The 21,681-nt window shown below is 41.8% G+C and overlaps 1 protein-coding gene across 2 annotated transcripts in view; it reads left to right on the top strand.

The window, feature by feature from the left end:
• The first annotated feature begins 441 nt into the window (after positions 1 to 441).
• Positions 442 to 21,681, top strand: part of XDH (xanthine dehydrogenase) — a 51,766-nt gene continuing 30,526 nt past the window's right edge. The window contains exons 1-12 of one of the 2 annotated variants that reach the window (XM_009704857.1): positions 442 to 691; positions 8,127 to 8,184; positions 10,693 to 10,789; positions 12,015 to 12,123; positions 13,229 to 13,355; positions 14,206 to 14,274; positions 16,515 to 16,583; positions 17,403 to 17,471; positions 17,916 to 18,002; positions 19,320 to 19,461; positions 20,257 to 20,349; positions 21,115 to 21,266. In XM_009704857.1, the coding sequence (XP_009703159.1) occupies positions 16,581 to 16,583; positions 17,403 to 17,471; positions 17,916 to 18,002; positions 19,320 to 19,461; positions 20,257 to 20,349; positions 21,115 to 21,266 (546 nt within the window). In that variant the 5' untranslated portion in view covers positions 442 to 691; positions 8,127 to 8,184; positions 10,693 to 10,789; ... (2 more) ...; positions 14,206 to 14,274; positions 16,515 to 16,580. Of the gene's footprint in view, positions 692 to 8,126; positions 8,185 to 10,692; positions 10,790 to 12,014; positions 12,124 to 13,228; positions 13,356 to 14,205; positions 14,275 to 16,514; positions 16,584 to 17,402; positions 17,472 to 17,915; positions 18,003 to 19,319; positions 19,462 to 20,256; positions 20,350 to 21,114; positions 21,267 to 21,681 lie in introns of those variants that run through there. The other variant, XM_009704865.1, reaches the window with a different exon arrangement.

Raw genomic sequence — 21,681 nt, 5'->3', positions numbered from 1 at the left:
TTGCAGGTGGAGGGTACTGTAGCTTTAAAACTGTGAGGAAAAATAGTGAGAGAGTCTTGCAGTTGGTTTACTAGCTGATGTGCATGTATGGAGGAGTTTTTAAATAAGCAGGTACTCTCATTAGAGACCTCTGCATGATGAATGCCAGGTGGATGGCTATACACACAGCAAGGGAAACAGAGCTTTTTCTTGTCAATATTCAGTGAGGGATAGTTGGGAGAACACCCCCCCCTGCCCTGGAGTTTGTGTTGTGTTGCAAAATACTGTGAATTCCTGGCAGCCCTTGCAGTGGCACACTGCGAGTGCCCCAAGCCCGGCAGTATAATCTAAAGGGAATGCAGCTGAATTGTGATCTATTGCTATATAAAAGGGGGCGGGTCACTCTGCTAGTTCCAGCTCCTTTTCTGTCATTACTGCTGCAGAGGCACCAACCAAACGCAGCTGGCACGCCTCTTCCTTGGCTCTTATATAATATGGGGTTTCACAGGGCACCGATGTAGAAATAAAGTCAAACATTCTTGAGGCAGACTCATATTACTTGTCACATCGCTGGTGCTCACTTCGCTGCAGGGTGTAGGGCTGCTCTCGGAAGGGTGATCTGTGGCCCTATTTGAGTGAATTTTGGAAAGTGTGCAGGATGGCTCCAAACGAGACAGGAGATGAACTTGTTTTCTTTGTGAATGGTAAAAAGGTAAGGAAGATTCCAGCTTTCTGTCCAGCTTGCTCCTGGATTGTGGCTTGATTACTTATTTTTCTAGTCACCTTTTTCCTCTTCTGAAGTTTTCTAATACCAGCACAATTGCCATGGCTTTTAAATATTAAATTGTGAAGGCTATTTATTGCTTTAAGTGCCTTTTTCTCTTCTTTGACTTTACCTTGTGAAATATTCAGAGTAACACAACTATATAATGTTCCTCTTACATTTTAGATTTGTTGGCAATAATTTACTGCATTTTTGAGGTACCTACTTTTAAATAAAGGTGCATTGACTTAATACAGGCATTTCTACTGGCAACAATTTCAGTAATTACAACAGATCTGGAAAATGTAACTCAAATGTAAGCATCCGTATGTAATTCATATGTTCAGTAAGTAATTGACATTTGATTTTTAAAAGGGATTTAAGTAAAAAGTTAATTCCATTTCCATTTCAGAAGCCAGAAAACTCTTTAAAATCGAAGCCCATTAACTGATAACGTTTCCTAGATCAACTGCTGTCAATTACCAAAGGAGAGACTGTGTCTCACAGGAGGGTGGGAAGGTCCTTGCACATGCTGAACACCTTGGGACAGTTTGTCCCAGGGCCCCTTTTCTCAATTTGGACTTCCCCTAGTTAGCATTGCAGCCTTGACTCTTCAAACGCTTGTAACAAGTCAAGGCTGCCTCTTTTTTGAACTCTGGAGTACCAAGTTAGTTCTGTTTCTGAGCTCAGCTCAATGCTAATCTTGCCCTGCCCCCTTCCCCTTGCCTAGATTCTCGGGCAGGGAAACTTGTGCCAAAGCAGCTTCCAGCTGGGAAACTTGGGGAGGGAAGAGAGTTGCATATCCGCTGCGTACTGTGGGGCTGAGAGTTTGTGGGCCTTCCCTGTGCGCTGCTTAGGGGTAAATCACATGCAGCACTAAGGATGGGCTAGAGAATTAATTTTTTTAATTCCTTGAGGGATCGCATAATATTCTTAGTTGGTTAAAAAGCTCTGTGCCCTGCCCTGCAGACTGGCACAGGATTACTATCAATTTTGCTTTTGTTGATCTTTCGGGCTAGTTTAATCAAGTGTAAACGTGAATGAGATTGTTGCTACAATTAGAATGTTTTATGAATTTGGATCCCAAACTGGATTGGAATTTGAACTTTCCAAGGTACTAGAGCATTTGTTACCAAAGTTTTGTTTTATCTAAGGGTCAATAATTAGGTGAAGAATTAAGTTTATTTAGTGTGGATTTTAAGTTAGTCAAAGAGCTCTTGAACGTAATACCCATGTAGAACCCAGCCCCGGTTCTGACGTTTTATAAAGAAGGATGACAATTGAAGCTTTGCTCACACAGAACAGTAATGTTTGTATGTCAGCGTTAGTTGACATATCAGCCATTCATTGTTTCTAGAGGGAGGTGAAAACTTGAAGCTCCAAGTTAATCATGACTAGCTAATTGAGTTTGGTAGTCGAGATCAGGAAGCAGTGGCACAGGATGGTCTGTGAATTTCATCTGTTGAATTTTCTGCTATGATGGACACAGGTGGTATACCATTAACTTGTCATCTTCTCACTCTGTGAAGGTTTTAGTGACTTCAGATCCCTCCTCTGTGAACCCCAGTTTTTAGAGGGTGAACTGGGAGCTTTTTGAGTCTTGCAGTAGGAGGTTGCCACAAACATGTTGGGCAATCCAGACCCTGATACAGGCCAAGCATACTGTCCTGTGTTTTTTTTTTTTCTGGTACGCTCTAATGAAAGAGAATTGTAGTTCTGGTGCCAGACAGGTAAGGTTCAAAACCAATATGCCGCTGTCATAGTTTAACCCGAGCCAGCAACTAAGTACCACACAGCTGCTCGCACACTGACTCCTGGCCCCGGTGGGATGGGGAGGAGAATCAGAAAAAAATAAAACCTGTGGGTTGAGATAAAAACAGTTTAATAATTGAAATAAAATAAAATAATAATTGTAATGAAAAGAGAGATAACAAAGAGATAGGGAGGAATAAAACCCAAGAAAAACAAGTGATGCACAATACAATTGCTAACCACCCGCTGACCAATGCCCAGTCAGTCCCTGCACAGTGATTGGCACTTCCCGGCCAACTCCCCCAGTTTCTATACTGGCCATGCCGTTCTATGGTATGGAATATCCCTTTTGGTCAGTTTGGGTCAGCTATCCTGGCTGTGCTCCCTCCCAGCTTCTTGTACACCTGCTTGCTGGCAGAGCATGGGAAACTGAAAAGTCCTTGCACTACTTAGCAACAACTAAAACATCAGTGTGTTATCACCATTATTCTCATACTAAATCCAAAACTGGCACTGTACCAGCTACTAGGAAGAAAATTAACTCTATCCCAGCTGAAACCAGGACAGCCACTCGTGGTAGGTATGGAGGATTTATAAACAAATTTCTATATGCATTTAGAGCTGATGCTTCAGCATTGATTGGTGCTCAGGTATTACAGCAGCATTTCTCTGTAAATCGGTAGAAAAGCCCTTCTTCCTGGAGGAGAGTCTTGGCTAATATTTAAAAATGTGTATTAGTCAAAGAGATGAAACTGAGCTGCACAGAACTGGTTCTGTGGGACTCTCTTTCATGCATGTGGGGTGAGGCAGAGAATGGGAGAAAGAGCCGCCCAGACCCTGAAGGCTGGCAGCAGAAGACAACCAGTTTCTTTTGTATTTGTTGTCTATTCTTGCTATGTCCTGGAGCTAACAACCATGCTGTGAATGGCATTGCCCTTGGTGCATTTCAGCAATTTTTATGGCACTGCCATTCCTGTTTACAGAAGCCACATCTCAGAGCTGACCTTGTGCATGTGTAAAGGGGTTTATCGCAGTGTGATCTTGGCAGTTGTTGGATAAAGAAACCAAACCACCGGAGAACGATTAATACTACCAACAGTACCAAGTCATTCCACAAGTCAAGGCTGTCTCAGCATCCTTTCTTGCTGGCTCATGGAACCGGCAGTGCTAGCAAAGGAGCAGGTTCTGCTTGATCAGAGAGGAGAGAGCTTCCTGAGTTGTGGTCTACCCAGGGGCTCCAGTGACATTTTTTTTTCTATTCCCTTTTTGGACGTGCTGCCAAAGTGGCTGGGGTTACACCACCACCAAATACCGGTTTAAGGGAGAGAACTGGACTCCGGGGGCAATCTGATCTGTGGCAACAAATGTGGAGTTTGTTGGGACATTTCTGCAGATGAGAGGTCCTGTGATGGAAGGGGTGGTGGGAAGTGCCGGGGCAATGCTGCTGAAACAGCAGGTAGCAAGTTAGGATATGGCTCCATCCGTCTGGAGTCCTGACTAAATATTCCAGGCGATTCCCTGCAAAGAATGTGATAGCATGGCCAGTGGGAAAGGTTGCTGCTGTGTGAATTCGTGACAGCTTGACATTGCTAATGGGCTGCTGATATTCTGTCATAGTACAAAACTGCATGATAAGAGGTGGTTGATAAGATAGGGACTTGCATGGCAGCAAATCCATCTCTCTTGCATTAGCACAGTCTACAATGTTGTCAAGAAAAAGTCGCTGCAGAACAGCTGAGCATACTTCACATTCAGGATTGTTTATTTTAAGCACCTGTTTACTTCGCTGGGCATAAAGCTTGGCACACAACTAACGCAAAGTTATCTTGATAGTCTGCCTAGACTAGAATGGAAAACAGCACACGCAATTTAAACCCAATAGTGGCAACTTTGTTTTCCTCAGCTGACAAGTCTATCTCATGCAGATGTAGCATGTAATTTTAGTTCAAACACGTGGAGCCAATATTTCTGTTTCTATACTGAATATTAAGAGGGGGTCTGTGCTGGAAGCCACATTACACCTCTTCCAAAGCGTGTGGATGTTTGATTGTAGATGGGACCAACAAAAATACAAGATTTTTTTGAGCTTTGGGACCCTCTGGGTCCTACATAGACAGTGAATTACAAGTTTTCAGTGTGCTGGTCTAAAGCAGAACAAAATGTTCTTGTGACCAATAGCAGATTTACATTGTGTGGTTATATTCAGTTTGTTCATCTGTGTTCCAATCCTTTTCCCCAGTAAATGAATCTGACGTCTCTCTTTGACTTCGGGAATACACATTCACAGATTTTAAGGTCCTAGGGGACGTGTACCATTGACTAGTCTGACTTGCTGCATGGCAGTCTGGTTAAAACCTGTCATCTTCTATTCTTCCAACTAATTGAGTGACTAGGGACCAGTGATTGAATGGGAGCTTGTTCAGAAAAGCATCTGTTTCTCATTTAAAGACCCTAGCTGATGGAAAGCTTAGCATGTTGTTTGGTAAACTAGGAAAGTCTCTGTTTTCTTTTCCTTTTTGTTCCTCTATTTACCCTGCTCAACTACTGTTCTTTTAAATTGAAAAATCCTTTCTTAAACTCTCTGGGAATACTAATTTAAATATGATGCTTTATGTTGTAAAGGCAAAGTTGTCTGAGTTAGTGAAAGGCAGGTAGAGAAGACAGCAAACAAAATATTTATTGAGATCCAAGTTTTGTACATGAAATCACGGGGAAGTGAGTTCAGCAGCTCTCTGGACCAGCCCACAGGCTCTCAGAGAGTAGAGTACTGCTTAGGAACTTGTCCCATGTAGTACTCTAAAGCTTGAAGAACTGTAGGGCCAGGTTGGGCTCCCTGCTGACATGATCTTATCCTAGAATGAGTAGACAAATATATGTGTAGGACAAACACAGCAGTACAGAGCAAATTTTTGGGAGTCATTTGACTGTCAGTGCCATCCTAACATTTCCAACAAAGTTTCTTTCTGCATTTCATGAATATTTAAGCTACCACATGCAGTAAAATCCACAGTTTTGAATCTGTCAAAATGTAGCCAACAATCTGATGTATCTGATTTGGTTTAAAAAAACCCTAAAAACCAGTAACTGAGCAAGAAGGAAATATTTCTTTAATTGCAATTTATAAGTAGACTGATCCTACTCTCACTGAAGGCAATGGATATAATTCAGTTTCCTTCTGTACAAGGACACTGGGGAAGGTAAGCAAGAATTGTTTTGATGGGTAAGATACTGAGCTGTGAATCATATTGTTCTGGGCATCAGACAAGAGAAGATCTTATCCCCACCCACAGGGTTTGAAAATATTTTAAGAACAAATCACAGCAGGTGATTGTAACAAACCACTGGAGGAATGACATGTTGGAGGACAAAACCAGCATCAATGACAATGAACAAAAGGCAGGAACAGTAAAAAGTTCTTACTCTGCAGCCAGCAAGAGAGATTCGTAAACAAGCATCCCCTCACCAGGAATCTGAGCACAAGAAATAACTCCTTGCGCTCTGATGTGTGAGATTTGGCTTAATCCAGCGTGTCCTCCAGACTCTTACCCCTTATCTCCCTCTGATCCCAAGTCTCTGCCAGCATTGCAGATATACAGCTACAGCGGAGTACTTTCAAGTGACTGGAGCAGGAATCCTGGGCTATATGGTTTGAACAGGATAAGTGTGTGGATTGTTCAGGGCTTGTTGTACTGCATAGTGGGAGCTGCCTTCTGATGAAGTTGAGCAAAGGTTTGACTTGGGGACTTAACACATACTGAAGTGCTCCACTAAAAGTGTGTGGACTTGAGTGGTTAAATGCTTTGCTGAATGAAAGCTTTTAGGCCTGTGTTTTGTTTCTTACTTAATTTCTTGAAAAGGACCCATTGGGCCAAACTTTTATTTGCTTGGTTTGAGTACATAATGGAGTGCTGCTTGGATTCTTTCAAGAAAACTTCTTGAGACGTTTTCATGATCTAAGCACAGAATAATCTCAGTAGTCTTTGGCTATCCTGAAGCTTTTTCTCCATGCCTGGATACCTTGGAAGCTTCTGTGGAAGAGTTTGCAATGACCATTGACACAGCCCTGAGGAAGAAACTCAGCCTGACAGTGAGGGTGTGAGTTGCTGGGGAAGTCTCTTTGCCTGTGAAATGACTCTGAAAGGCCTTTTGTCCATGGGACACTCATAGTCACAGGCATTTTTGGAATTATCGGCTCACGTCTCTCTGTTTACCAAACTACTGCAGAGGGATATATGTTCTTACTCTGAATCAACTGGTCGTGAGAGAGCCACTGTATGCTCTTACTTGTTTCTGTGCATCCAGGAGGTGAGGGAACAGGAGCACTCTGCTCTGAATAGCAGCAATATGAGTGCTGCGTGATTTATAGTAAGACATCCCCAAGCTAGAAGAATGAACTCTGTTTCCTTGTAGATTATTCCCAATGCAGGAATGAGATGTGCAAAAAATGACCAGTTGTGTTTTGTAGCAGCAAATGCGTAGTGGAAGTCAACTTTATAGGATAGCTCTAAAAACATGGACTCAAATAGCAGGTATGAACCTTGTCTCTTTAGAATAACCCTGTCATGTGTCAAAGGCATAAAATTGCACCGGTACAGAGGTTGTGAAGGTTTCTTATCAGTAAGAAAAAAGGCTTACACAAATGACCTCTGTTTCAATTTGTCCTTCAAACTAGGAGTGATTAATTTAAATAAACTCTAACTATTGTACTTAGGACTTGTACAATGTAAGAGCCAAGAACACATGATTACATTCTGGCACACAGTGAATTTGGAAAAGTTTCTTGACACTCTATTAATAGCAGAAAAAAGGTAAGACAAACTCTGTGACCATTTGGAGGCAAGGGCAGAACTTTGCTTTCTGACCATCAGGCAGAGGTTGAAGTAAAATCTAATTTTCTGTCTAATAGATAACTGCTAATAGTATTGTTCACTAATAGGATGGAGCTGATTCAGAATGCGCAGAGAAAAATTCTCCTTGGTTGGAATTTCACATTCCCACATTTAGGATGGCTAATGTAACACTGACTGATTCAATGTTAGCAGGGAAGAAAGAGAAACCTCAGGATGATTGGTACTTGCTGTCTGTTCTGCAGCACCTGTATTGGTCATGTTAAGGTTTCCACTGTTTTTTGTTTTGTTTTGTTTTTTCTCTGCAAAGTCTATTATTGATGCTGTTTCTGCCATTCTGTTCATCTGCTCATTTTCTCTGTCTCTCCTAATAGTAAGTAGGAAAAGGGACAGAGGTCAGTTATGCGTAGTCAATAAAGATGAGATGCAATTTGGGGAGATGTCAGGAATTCAAAACTTGAGTACAAACCACAGTTCTTTCCTCTCTGCTCACTGCTAATTCTGTTTGCCATTTTTGATGAAGGTTTTTTTAAGATTTGCCAGTGTGGCATGGCTGAAAAACTCTGGCATATAACACATATACTTTCCTTTGTCCCAATAAATTCAAGGAACTGTTGTGTCTGGATATGTGATCAACATTGCTGAACCTAGTAAGGGGAGTTAATCAGTGATTCCGCTCACTCCTTTGGAAAAGAAGTTGTAGAATGACCAAACTTTCTTCTTCCAACTAACATATCTGTGTTGTAAAGCATTCCGTGTGTAACAGTACCTTTCCCTTCTTGCAGGTGGTGGAAAAAGATGTGGACCCAGAAACAACTCTGCTAACCTATCTACGAAGAAAATGTATCCAGTGTCAGAAGAAAGTGCAGAAGGCTTTAAATGCCTACAGCATTTCATAATTGTTTACTGTTCTGCCTGTCACTTGAGTGTTAGGCAGAGCTTGTGCACAGAATATAACAGGGAGTGCTCTGCATGGTCTGGTATTTCTTGATGGCAAAGATTACAGCTGGTATTCCAAGCTTAAACAACAGCAAATTTTAAATAAGGGGGAAACTCTCAGAATTACTAGGAGTTAGAATATGATGGAAAGAAAGCAATATTGAGATGACAATAAAATTGAAGGAAATTTAGGTTTGTTTCACACAATTTGTAAAGAATTTTCTGGCCAAAACTTTACAGCCACTTGAGCTGCTTGCTGTATCATCCAGTAATTTGGATATTGCTGCATAGTTAACATCCAATAACTTCATTATCCTGTGGTCTGTTTATCAGATGACCCAGGGATGCCAACTCAGAGGCAGGGGTTCCCACCATGTAGTGTGGGCATGTTTACATGAGTGGATGCAAGCAGTCATGTTTCACTCCTGTTTGAAACTGGTCAAGACATGAGTCAGATTAGCTTCAGGAGCTGGGTAGCTATTACTGTGATGACCAGGCTGGCTATACTAGGTCTGGTTTAGTAGGTAGTGTCACTCCATCTTTTCTGAGTTTTTGTCTGACCAGCTGGGTGTGTATGTATGTCAGACTGTTCACATCTGTGTTGGTGTATTCCTTAAAAAGAATCATGCCTACTTATTTCAGCATGCTGCCATGTTTTATTTGTCTGGGATCTGAAAGAAGAACAGGGATATAACTCTCATTCCTCTTTGGGGTTTCCAGCAGAACTATCAACAGCCCTGTTTTGTCTGACTACAAAGTTCAAGAAGGAAAATAAGTGACATGACTCTTGTGCCTGTGTGCACTTCTTACCACTAGACCTTTTATGTCTAAACTTGTTAATATCTAATGCAAATAGCTTTGTAAAGAGAGAATCAGAGCTCTGCAAAACCTTCTGATCTTCTACATAAACATTTTGGTCAACTTATTTTGTAGATGTCTGGTTAGGGTCAGACAAATACTTTGAGAAACATGTTTTATTGAGGCAGATTAGCACTGTTGTCAAAGGAAACATTAGATGACATAGGAAAGCTGTATTTCTGCTGAAGCAGGCACATAGAATCGTAGAATCATTTGGGCTGGAAGGGACCTTTAAAGGTCATCTAGTCCAGCCCCCCTGCGGTGAGCAGGGACATCTCCCACTAGATAAGGTTGCTCAGAGCCCCATCCAGCCTGACCTTGAATGCCTCCAGGGATGGGGCTTCCATCACCTCTCCGGGCAACCTGTTCCAGTGCTTCACCACCCTCATTGTAAAAAATTTTTTCCTTATGTCAAGTCTAAATCTACCCTCTGATTGTATGAAAAGCAGATATCATGCTTAGGGACATGGTTTAGTGGTGGACTTGGCAGTGTTAGATTTATGGTTGGACTCGGTGATCTTAAAGATCCTTTCCAACCTAAATGATTCAATGATTTCTACAATCCTATGAAATTAGTCAGTTCCAGAATCTTTGTGGCGAAGGCAAATATGACTTGGGTTCCCTATATCATGATACCTGTTGCTTTTCCACAGGCCTATGTTGATTATCTCAGCACAGGCATGTGTCCATTGCCAATGAAAGCAGAAGTGACTTGAGGAATTCTCTGCTGAAATCCTTTTGCAGAACATTTGATGTAATGCCTGATTGTAAAGTACAGACATGCGCTCTGCAGCCTATGGAGAATCTGCTTAGGCCAGTCCATATGCTTTGTGAGTTCCCAAGTGTCTGTGCAGTTGTTCTGGGCATCTCCGCTAGCTCTGGCTCTTGGTGTCTCCCTCCTATGGTTTTATGGAATCAGTCTACTGGGGAGTGTGCTTGGCTGGTTTTGTCCCTAGCAGTGGGGAAGTCATCATAAATGGGGCCAAGAGAGAAGCTAGGGTGGCCAGACCATGAGTCTTTAGATGCAGGTAGTTTGTGAGCAGTTCAAGTGCAGCTCCCATGTCAGTACTAAACTGTGTGACTTGTAGCACTGGGTGACTGCCCTGCCTGAGCGCCTTGTAGGTGGTAGGAATCACCAAGTGTAGGAAGAAGTCAGCCACCACTGGTGAGAGGTGCTGAAGGAGATGTCACCATGCATCTGAGGGATGCGGCTGTGTGCCTGAACAGTTCCCACTCAGCAATTACTGAGTGCTTTGTCTCCCTTATGTCATTTCCTTTTCTGAGGCTAATGGAAAGTGGGAACTGTTGAAGTTCAGAAATATTTTGTTTAAGAGTCTATTGGAACGTGGACTGCCTCCTTATTAGGGCTTCGGGTGTTGATCTCAAAGGTCACATGCCAGCATTTGAAAATTTACTTATGTTAAATTAAGTTATTAAGCAGAAAAAATGAGTGCTTGTTCCCAGCAAGAACTTGTTGCTAAGCCTTGATTGACAGCTGTTTGAGCAGGCTTCTGCCGATACTCTTCGTGTTTTCCTTGATTCCTGTTCTCTCAGTGGGCCTATGTGGAACCAAATTAGGCTGTGGAGAAGGTGGATGTGGTGCTTGCACTGTTATGATATCCAAGTATGATCCCTTTCGGAAGAAAATCCTGTATCCTTTGCATTCTGAACTCTTCAACAGAGAAATGAAATGGGGACAGATCCAGGTTCTTGACATTCCAGACATGGTACTATTTTTTTTTTTTAAAAAAAGTTATATAATGTATGTTTCTGCCAAAATATAATTTTTCACTTTCAGAACATAAACTCAGAAGGATAAGACGAGAAGGTATTTTTTCCTACAGCATGCACAGTGCTGATAGGGAACTATTTCATTGTGCCCTGAAATATCTGCACTGACTCTAGCACGCAGGCTATCTGCCTTTTCCCAATTCAGAAAACCTTTAAGTTCCTTTCTTGCAATGTAATATAACTTTTTGCTGTAATGACCCAAATGATGATAACTGTGATAAAATCTTTATTGCTATTGTATTACTACAATAATCTGGTTTCTGTATATCAGCAGATACTTTTTCTCTACTTCTGTTGTAACCTTCAGAATGACTCTTGTTTCCTGAGACATAAATTTTCCCCCTGTTGTCTCTTTGATTAATTGAAGAGTGAAGCAATGGAATCAAACAAAAAGGGGAATGGAGAGAGAGGATGAGGCAGAGGGACGGACCCCAGTTTATTTTTACTGCGGGGAATGGAAAGCACTGAAATCTTGGATATATTTGGAATAATGCCTGGAGATACTTTAACTTAGGATCATCTAACTTAGTGGTTCTGCTTAGTAACGTGGCTTTGAATAGGAGATCTTTAGGGTCATTATTCTGTCTTGATAGAAATAACGTAGCTAGTTCCTAGAAGAATTTTGGCAACATTACTCTATTTTACCTTCAGCCTGAACTTTTTCCCAGTGTGTATGATCTAGAAACAGTTTCCTAGGTAAAAGGAAACATATGAGCTCTGTGCTCATATGTAACTTTGTGAGTGGGCCAGGCCAGCTGTATGACATCTTGATATTTGTAATCTCCCCCTACAAATTACTTACATGGCTTCCGTAGCTTAATATGCAATGAGGATGTTTAAAGTTGCTATTTCTAGATCAAATCCTATGGTGCATGCTTAGTTTAAACTTCAAGTGAAGTTGATGAGAACTTTGGCTGAGTAGGTGCTGTAGGATTTGGTTTGTAATTAATACCTGTATCACATCTATTTAAGTCCTCCTATCGTGTCCGCTGCTACAGTTTCTGAGTACTCTTTGGTCCTCCTGTTCCCTTTCTCCTTTGTTGAGCAGCACTGTCAAATGAAATGACCTTAATTTATTATTTTAGCCACTATACTGCCAATGCTTGTCTCTTCCCTCTCTGTGCCCTGCATCATGTAGCTGTAACTACTGTTGAAGGCATAGGAAACACAAAATCCAGGCTACACCCAGCCCAGGTAAGCTATTAATACTGGTAACCTTAAAGCCCTCTATCCATGTTTTCTTCTTATGTTAATTAATCCTGTTCCAGGGTGTTGAGACTTCCATCATAACGTTAAAGCCAGGAGTTTGACTTTCCACATGAGTAGTCTTTACTTGCAGGAATGACTAACTGACAGACTGAAACCCCTGGGTCGATGCTGCAGCTCTGCTATGCCCTAACAAGTTAACTGGTGCTATCCTTACTGAATTGCTAATGCTTTTGTTCTAGGGCTACATGGCTGCATTTGGCCCACATCCTGGACCAAATCCCAGGAACTGGGAAGCCTGATGTTGTGATGAAAGCCTCTATAATGATTTGGAGCCAGGAAACCCGAGTTAGGTTTTGGCTCTCCTATGGCCTTCCATGAATGACCTTGGTTTCTTGTCCTGCGTAGTTAGGAACCTTCCCTGTAGTGGTGCAGTAAGGTTTGGTTCAGAAAGGTTTCTGGAGTCCCAAAATATTCTTGGTGGGGAGGAGTGACAGGAATGTGAAGCCTTGCTCTTCTAGCAAGGTGTTATAATGCACTTTTTATGGAAGCAGACTTGCTTCAGCTTTGTCAGAGATACTGTTCCTTTAAGGAAACTATGATTCATCTCAGTTTGTACAGTGGGTAGGACTTGTGCCAATATCTATCTGAGATGGTAAACAACAAAGTGAAAAATAAGTTAGACACACATGAATGGATGGCAGCTAGTCTGACCTTTGTTTGCTTGTCGTCTTTTTCCCTACGTCCCCTGAAGATTCTAACAGCTAAGCTTTGAAATTCAAGCTCAGGTGTATACAGGTAGCCCCAACCTTTCTAGCATGATAAAGCTGAAGAATGGCTGGTCTCTTCAGAGGCTTCTAGTTGCCTTCAGTTACATTGGGAGTTCAAAGCCTAGATGCAAACTTTTCAGAGTGTTCTCTTCTTTGAAGTCTGCTTCACAGCTTAATTGACCATCTCATCAGAGAACGTCTGATGATAGTCTTAGCTCCTCTGGTGAGATTGTTTTTTTTTAAACAGAGATGTTACAGGAACAAGCACAACAATGAACTGGCCTTGATATTATGAGCTGATGGTTGTTGTTACTTTTTCTCAGGAGAGAATAGCAAAAAGTCATGGGTCCCAATGTGGCTTTTGCACTCCAGGCATTGTCATGTCCATGTACACATTGCTTCGGAACAAACCTGAGCCCAAAATGGAGGACATAGAAGATGCTTTCCAAGGTAATACTCATAGCCCTGCAGAGATGCAGCCTGTTCTGCTTTTGTTACACTAGCTTCACCAAATGGGATGGAGGTGCACCTTTGTTTAATGTATTTCATTAAAGATAGCTGATTGTTATGAGGTTAAGAACTAGCTTTTCCACTAGGAGACTGGCAAGGTGCTGTGAAGTGAACAAAAATGGCCTGTGGAAACATCTCACAGAAGCTCATTGTTTCTCTCACAGAAGCAGGGGCAAGTGGCCTCCGTCTTGGATTAGGGCCCCACTAAGCTTAACACAGAACAAAAGGTGGCCTGTCACTGGGGGGCTTATAAGAGCTTCCACATCTCCTTGTTTATTCGTTGCTGTCATGTGAGCCTGCAGAGGTGAGAGAGAGCATCTGGGCCAGCCTTCCTCAAGTAAAGGACCAAGACAGCAATATACATGATGGAATGGGGCCGAATCCAACTGTGTAAATCATCTGAGAGCTGCTGTTATGGCTGACGTTAGAGCTGTCACCGTCCTTCCAGTAGTGACCCCAGAGGAAATCAGATGCAGGAGAAAGAAACCTCTTTGTAATTCAGATAGTTGGACTGGATAGTTGGTATACTGATTAGACTCACAGAATTGAGGTAAATGAATACTGAATAAGGCAGACTGAATTTTTTCTAAATTCATTTAAATTTAAAATTTCAACAAAAAGGGATGGCAGGATTGTTGCAAGATCACTACTGAAATTTTCCTCCTCCCAGCTTTTCTCCTTAGCTTTATCTAAGTTTGACAAGCTTTTGTGAGAAACAATAAAATCTAAAAGAAGACAAGTCTTCAGCCAAATGACACTAAATCTTTATCCTTTTGCTCTGGCAATACAGGGAACTTGTGCCGGTGTACAGGCTACAGACCCATTCTGGAAGGATACAGGACATTTGCTAAAGTAAGTGGCTTTAATGATGTATGATTAAAAAAATCTGGAAGGCTGTCTTTCAGTTACTAAAATACACCATGAGCTGAAATGGGGAGGAAGGAAATATACATGCTACAACAACCCAGCTCCAACTCTTGACCCCCTTGTATATGCTTCATGCATTAATAATGCAGGAAGACCAACTCCTTTACTCACTAAGTGAAGCACCTTAATAAGATCTGCCTGATGGTCCCTTTTTGGATCACAAGTAATCAGAGTCTGTAATTCTTTTCTGTAAGTCTCTGAAAAACACAGCATCTCTCTGTAATACAGCTTGCAGATGATCCTTGATGTGGAAAAAGTGTAAGGATGTGGTGCACAAACAGGGGCATACTGGGGGGGAATCTGATGAGAAAGTTGCTTTCTTGAAAGATCAGCTGCAGAACTGAAATAGCTCTGGAAAGAAGTTGAAGTCACTGCTGTGTAGCTCTTGCCCAGAAATCATTTGCTGGTTTGGGTCAGGTATGAAGCTTTGCTATGAGTTTTCTCTAGTCCCTTTCTTCCTGAAAGACTGCTGGAGGCTGTGAAAAAAGTGGATCATTAAGTACTTCAGTGATTACTAGCCACTTATAGGGCTACACTGGTATTAAATATCAAAAGTAAAGAATTTAGAATACTGTCCATTAATTTCATTTTATTATCCAGAATTATGATCAACAAAAGAGAATACAAGCAGGAGCGAGATCCATTACAAATGGTTGATAAACCCAGTCGATATAGTCTACTTGGATTTCCAACAGGCTTTCAACAGTGTCTCGCCAAAGGCTTTTAAAGACAATAAGCAGCCATGGGTTAAGAGGGAAGATCCCTGTATGGATGAAAGATTGGTTAAAAGGCAGGAAATGGCAGGTAGGAGAAAATGGTGTATTTTTGCAATGGAGGGAGGTCAGTGGTGGAGTTCTGCTGGGACCTGTGGCGGTAGCAAGGCTGTTCAAGATATCCCTAAATGTGGTGGAAAAGAGAATAAGCAGTGATGTGAGAAAATAAGTTAACTGATATCAAGTTAGTCTGGGAAGTGAAGACAGGAACAGACTTTGAGAATTTTCAGAAGGACTTTATGAACCTGAGAGACTGGAGAATAGAATGGGATACAAAACTCAGGGCAAAGAAATGCAAAGCAATTTACAGAGTGAAAGGCAGTCCTCATTTCACATATAAAATGATAGGCTGTGAGCAGACACAAGATCACCTTCCTGGAAGGAAGTTGATCTTGGAGGTGTGGTGGACAGTTCCACAGAAGTGTCAGCTCAATGCTCACTGGCAGTCAAAACAACACTTCAAAGGGTAGAGAACAAAACAGAAAACACTGCCATGCCACCATCTGCATCATAGCTTTTCCTACACTTGAGTACTCTGTGCAGTTCTGGTCCTCTCATCTCTAACAGGGTATAGCCGAATAGGAAAAGATTCAGAGAAGTGGAATAAGGATCACATCTGTGGTAATCTGGCTTCCATACAAGGAAGTCCTGAGTAGGCTGGGACGCTTCAACCTGGAAAAAAGATGGCAGGGAGGGGAAGAGGTTCTACATAGCCCATATAGTGGTTCGTGTTGACCTCTGATAGAGATCTACAAAATTGCGACTGGCAGGTGGAACGTAGACAGGCATCTGCTGTTTGCTGCCTCTTCCGATACAAGAGCAAGGTGTCAAGAAATGAAACTAGTAGCAGTCAGGTTGAAAACAAAGGCATATGGTCTGCCACGTTCCAGGTAGCTGACCTGCAGCACTCACCAAAGGATGGTGTGGGCACCAAACACTTACAGAGGCTGCAGGGGAGACTGAGCAGGTACATGGATGGAGAGCTACTGAGGGTCACTACAGAGACAGAAACCGCTCTAGGCTAAGGTAGTCCCCTGAGCTGAATGCAACTGGATGCTGGTAGAGTACTAAGTATTGTATTGTATGTTCTTGTCCCTTTTACTCTTCTCTGGGTATCTCCTCGCAGCTCCAGCTGGACCAGAGATACTGACTGAATGGTCAGAATAGTTCTAAACCAGAACAAGAGGTCTATCAGTAGACTGGGCATGACCTAGCCATCACACTGCAGGATACTGCCTTCCGTTGGCAAGGAAAACACCTACTTACTTGGCACCTTCCATATCCCATTTCTGCTTTGGATATAATAAATGTGGGATCAATTTCTCTCAAAAGGGAATTAAGTCTACTTCATTTCCTCGGAATCTGCACTATTTTCTCAGAACAGTTTTTGTCCCCACAGGACTTGAATTGCTGTGACAGAGTAGCCAATGGCACTGGATGCTGTCGTAGTGAGAGGGAAAATAGCATGGTAAGCTGAATTTTAAAAGCCATAACCTCAATTTGTGATACAGTATTAGAGTTTTGATGTATTAGTCACCTCTCTGGCTCTACTGTAGTGCAGATATTCAGAGCTGTCTGAGCCAGTTTGGATGTTTGTCTCTTGGAAAACATTCTGACTGCATATGTTCTGGTTAGCATGATTAGCCATCGTGACACAGGTTTTACAATAGTGAGCTAGATATGTTCCTTCTGAATCTGTGAGGTGCAACGCTTTTGTGAAATAACATGGTGACAACTGTAAGCAATATGTTACCAGCTTCTGGTATATTGAAGTGATCCATCTTTCTCTGAAAACAGATACAAAAACCAGTTAATTCCCCAGTATGACCTTTCCCAAACTTTGCAGTCCAATGGTGAATGTAATTTAATCACCATTGCAATCAATTGTACAATTGGAACTTTTTGGAATATCTGGAGGAAAAAAGTTAATCACATTTTATGTACCAGTTGAGGTACAAAAATTGGAGGGATGAAAACAAGGAATTAGGGCATAAGCTAGTGTGAGTATAACATTCATTTAGAAAAGAGAGAATATAATGAAATTGTTTGCCAGGAAATTCCAGTGAATTCCTATGGATTCTTTGTTAGGAAGCATCCAGTGTTGCGTGGAATACTCCAGCAATTAAGACTGTTTGGAGTTCTTTTGTCAAAGTAGTTTATTAATGAAAAACATTGCTGCAAATTTCTGTGATCCAGGGATTGATAAAAGAGGAGGAATATATCCTGTAAAAGTTGGAGTGTTCTGACTTTGTGTAGACTAGCTGAAGCGTGCTTGTTTCTTCTTCAGAACGGGGGCTGTTGTGGAGGAAAGGCCAACGGTCCAGGCTGCTGCATGAATGGAAAAGAAAACAATGTGGTAAGGTGCTTCTCAACTATTAGTTTTCTCTCTATTTCTGATGTTTTAAAGCCTTAGCTCTGGCTTGTTCTGTGCCAAAGCTCAGTGTTTTTAATTTAGCTGTATTTATGCAAAGCAGTTCAGACTAATTTATATTTTATGCTTGTCTTAGCTCAGAAAAGTTACCTTTGATGTAATTTAACAGGCCAATGTGAAAGCGATGCCACTTTCGATTGGTAAAAACCTGTTAGTGTGTTCAGTGTCTGACCAGACATGCATTGTGATCAGAAAAATATGACTGAAGAACCTGAAACGCTGGATCAGGTGGCATCTTTTCACTGTGTTTGCCATTCTTTGTTCCATGAAGTAGTAATGGGGATTTGACTGGAAAGAGGAATGAGTTAGGGTTGTATGTGGCGAGCTTTCTTCTCTGCCACCCAGACATTTGCATTTTCTCTGTCATAGGCGATGATGTCCTCCAGCCTGTTCAATTCTTCTGAGTTCCAGCCATTGGACCCTACACAGGAGCCAATCTTCCCACCAGAGTTAATGGTAAGTTTATTCAAAAATAAATAGTGTGTGGTTAATTGGTTTTGTTGTTCTGCACAGGGTTTGTGTGTCTGCAGTGTCTCTGCCCTGAGGAAAAGGCAGCGCAAAAGATGACTGCTGATAAAAGAAGATGCATGGGCATGAATGCTTCCCTGTTTCATAAAAGGGGAAGGCTTTTAATCCAGAATGACTTAAAAGATATGCAGGCCAAGTGCCTGCCCCAGCTGGCTGGCTTTCCTCTCTGTTTCTCACCATACATGCCTGCTCTTTGGTTGCCTTCCTTTTCGGTCATTGCCTGTCCAGGGTGGAAGAGTTGCTGACATCTAGATTTCAATTTACTAGGTCAGATGTGAACTTCTATGTTAAATACAGCTGTATCTGAGCTGATCACCTTATGCTCCCTTTATAGTGTAGGGAGAGAAGTAGAAGCTATGGGATGTAGCTGAATATGTTTCAACTAGATGACTTCCCGAAAGCGCTAACTTCTCTCCACTCAGTGTAGCAGGAGTAGAAGTTGGCTGTCTCACATTGACATCAAAAGTTAGGTGGGGTTAGTTTCTCTCCATGTTTCATTCCTGTCTTTTTGGGGTAGTTTTCCCCTAAGTAAATGTATCCCAGCCAGGAATCTAGTCCAGCACATGGTGTGTTGACAGCTTCCTTCACATTTAACAAACAACTGAAATTCAATTGTTAGTTCTGCTGCTGCATCCAGCCTAAATGTGTCATGAGCTACACCATGAGTAGGTTCTTATAGACGATAGCATAATATATATTTAGCTAGAGATAGATCCCCTCTATTTATTCTCTAAGACATTCTCCTGCCTAAGGGTTGATCTGATGTTGCTGGAAGGCAGCCATGTTAGTTTGGTTTTTTCAGTCATTGGATGAAGGAATTAAAAAAGGAACGAGAATCTGGCCTTACAGCTGGCAACCCAAATTCAGCAGTGTTAAAGACTGACATTTTTGCAGTGAGATGAGAATGGAAAACCCGTTACTTCTAAGATGGCTGAAGCCATGGGCATCTGTCAGAACTTTGGTCAGATGGAGCTTGCTGGCAGAGGTTTTGCTAGGGAGATGTGGCAGCAGGATGCACCTGGCAATATCAGGAAGGGAAAACTTTTGTCAGCATGAAAAAGACTCTTGTTGCTGCTAGCAAAAGGATGGGGAATATCTAACTGCCAACAACAGTGTGGATATCACAGCCACCTGTCAGTAACTTGACTGAGATGGAGCCTGGCCTGGCACAGGCATGGGCAGCACGTGAGCAGGGATTCTCAGCTTGTTGTAGGGTCTGAGCTCTATCTGAATTCACTTTTGCAGACTCAGAGTAACAAACAGCAGAAACAGCTGTGTTTCAAAGGCGAGCGTGTGATGTGGATCCAGCCTACAACTCTCCAGGAATTGGTGGCTCTCAAATCCCAGTACCCCAGTGCCAAGCTTGTTGTGGGGAACACGGAAGTGGGTAAGGGGAAGAGCTGATGCTCATTACGAGCAGTTGGAAAACTTTCCATGGAGTATTTTGTGAGAACAGTGCAGATTTAAACCTCCTTCATGCCATTGCTGTTAAATAGCTGTTTAATCTTTGGGTTGTATGGAGGAACAAATTTTCTTCTCAGATAGATTAATCTCAGAGTGAATGTTTTTCCTTGTTCTTTGCTGTGTCAGGCGAAAAAAATGCTTATCTAGACCTCTGAGTTTTTGTGGTAGTTCCATGGAATTTTGGGAAGAGGGGAGCATAAAATGTTCTCATAATCAAATGAATTCAGTTGTGAAACCTGTGTTTTGAAAAATTTTTCAGTAAGTAAACTCTCAAGACTTGAAATCTTATAGGTTTTTTCCCTCCAAATATATACTTGTGCAAACAATAAGTGCTGAGGAGAAGAGTTCAGACATATTTAGTAATTCTATTATCCTGAGCAATTGGTTCAGGAGACAATCCCCAAACTTTGTATGGTTCATTGTATTCATTGTCCTTTCCTGAAAGATTATGTACAACAATAGCCAGGTTACACAAGTACTAAACAGTGTATTTAAGGTTATTGTAAGCCTAGAAAAGAGTCTCTGAAACTCCCCTATGAGAACTCTGGTATTAGTGGAAAACAGCTTTTAGTTTGGTATCTCTGTGACCTCGTATAATCTGTGTAACAGATGGTCAATGAACTGAGTCTAACAGGCCTGCTGCCATTTCACTGGGAAACAGTTAACTTAGTCTTTCTGTCACCTGTGTGTAACTGAAGGAGTCTTACTTTTCCTTAAGGTATTGAGATGAGGTTAAAGAACATGTTGTATCCAGTGATAATAGCACCAGCATGGATCTCTGAAATGAATGCTGTTCAGCACACTGAAACAGGTGAGCAAAAAAGGGGCAGAATGTCTGTGAAGTGAGGGGGCTCCATGGAATAATAAAGAGGATATGAAGGAAAATTCCCAGATTAAAAAAACACTTTCTGTATTCATTAATGCCTCTCCCATGCAGGGAATCAAATAAGAGATATGTAAAAATAATGTGAGATTCAAAGAGGGCTTTCACTAGAGGGTATATTAGACATTTAATCTGTTTGATGCATGATGTTTTACATATATTAATGGGTTTCAATGGGCAATCGTTGTATTTAGAAAGATTTTAAAATTAGTAACTGGAGGAAAAGATGCTGGATTTGACAGTCTAAGTGACTAAGTGAAGTATTGCATTTGTGGTGGAAACAAGTCAACCTTACAAATATTAGAAGTAATTAGGACAATGCAGTGCATGTGGCCCAATGCCTCGTAGCATGTTTAAGGTGTGGAAACTGGAGAGGAGTTGGAGTTCACTTCTCAAAGGACAAACTAATACCTGTAGGAGGGCAATATTGTTCATAATACACTGAGGCAAAAGGGCGGTGGGTTACTGTCATGTGAGAGGCAGTAACATTATGATCTGTGATTTAAAGGTGAATTGTGTTCTGAGGATGTGAGGTTTACATGCAAAATAGTCTAGTGTGACTGAATGTCTTCTCTAAACCCTGCTGTCTATTTAAACTTAGTGGCATCTAAGCTTTGTAGACACAGTTGTAACCATCCTCTTGTACTTTGCCATTTGGGAGAACAACAGTTCTTTTCATTTGTTTGTTTACAGGGGTCACCTTTGGTGCTGCTTGTACCCTGAGCTCAGTAGAGGAGGTGCTGAGAAAAGCAGTGGCAGAGCTTCCTCCTTACAAAACAGAGGTCTTCCAGGCTGTCCTTGAACAGTTGCGGTGGTTTGCAGGGCCACAGATCAGGAATGTTGCCGTAAGTGACTCAGGAGCATCAGGCACTGGAATTGAGAGCTCAGTTTGAGGAGCTGGCCTGCCTCATCCAATGTTGGTGTGCCTTGTGCTTCTCACACGAGAACATTTGCAAACTTAGGCAAAGAAGCTAGTACACATAAACCATCCCTAGGAACTGAGAGCAACGTGGGTCTCAGCTGGTGTCTCTGCTGCACTGATACCAAGTATTTAGCTAGCAAGGGAAACATGGCAGTTGTCCAGGTCTTCCATTGCTGTTATCAGGATAAGTGGGGGAAACTGTAGTGAGATTTGACTAATTTAACAAAAATATATTTAGAGTGCTGGACAAACTTCAAAGAAGCAGGTGTGTAGATTTTTGCCAGCACAACTATGGTAGTCATAGTGTTAATGCATCATCTCTGGCAAATTTTCCTCTA

The sequence above is a fragment of the Cariama cristata genome, unplaced genomic scaffold (assembly GCF_000690535.1).
Source record: "Cariama cristata isolate BGI_N322 unplaced genomic scaffold, ASM69053v1 scaffold2180, whole genome shotgun sequence".
NCBI classification, from domain to species: domain Eukaryota; kingdom Metazoa; phylum Chordata; class Aves; order Cariamiformes; family Cariamidae; genus Cariama; species Cariama cristata.
This window is presented reverse-complemented; position numbering and strand designations above follow the sequence as displayed.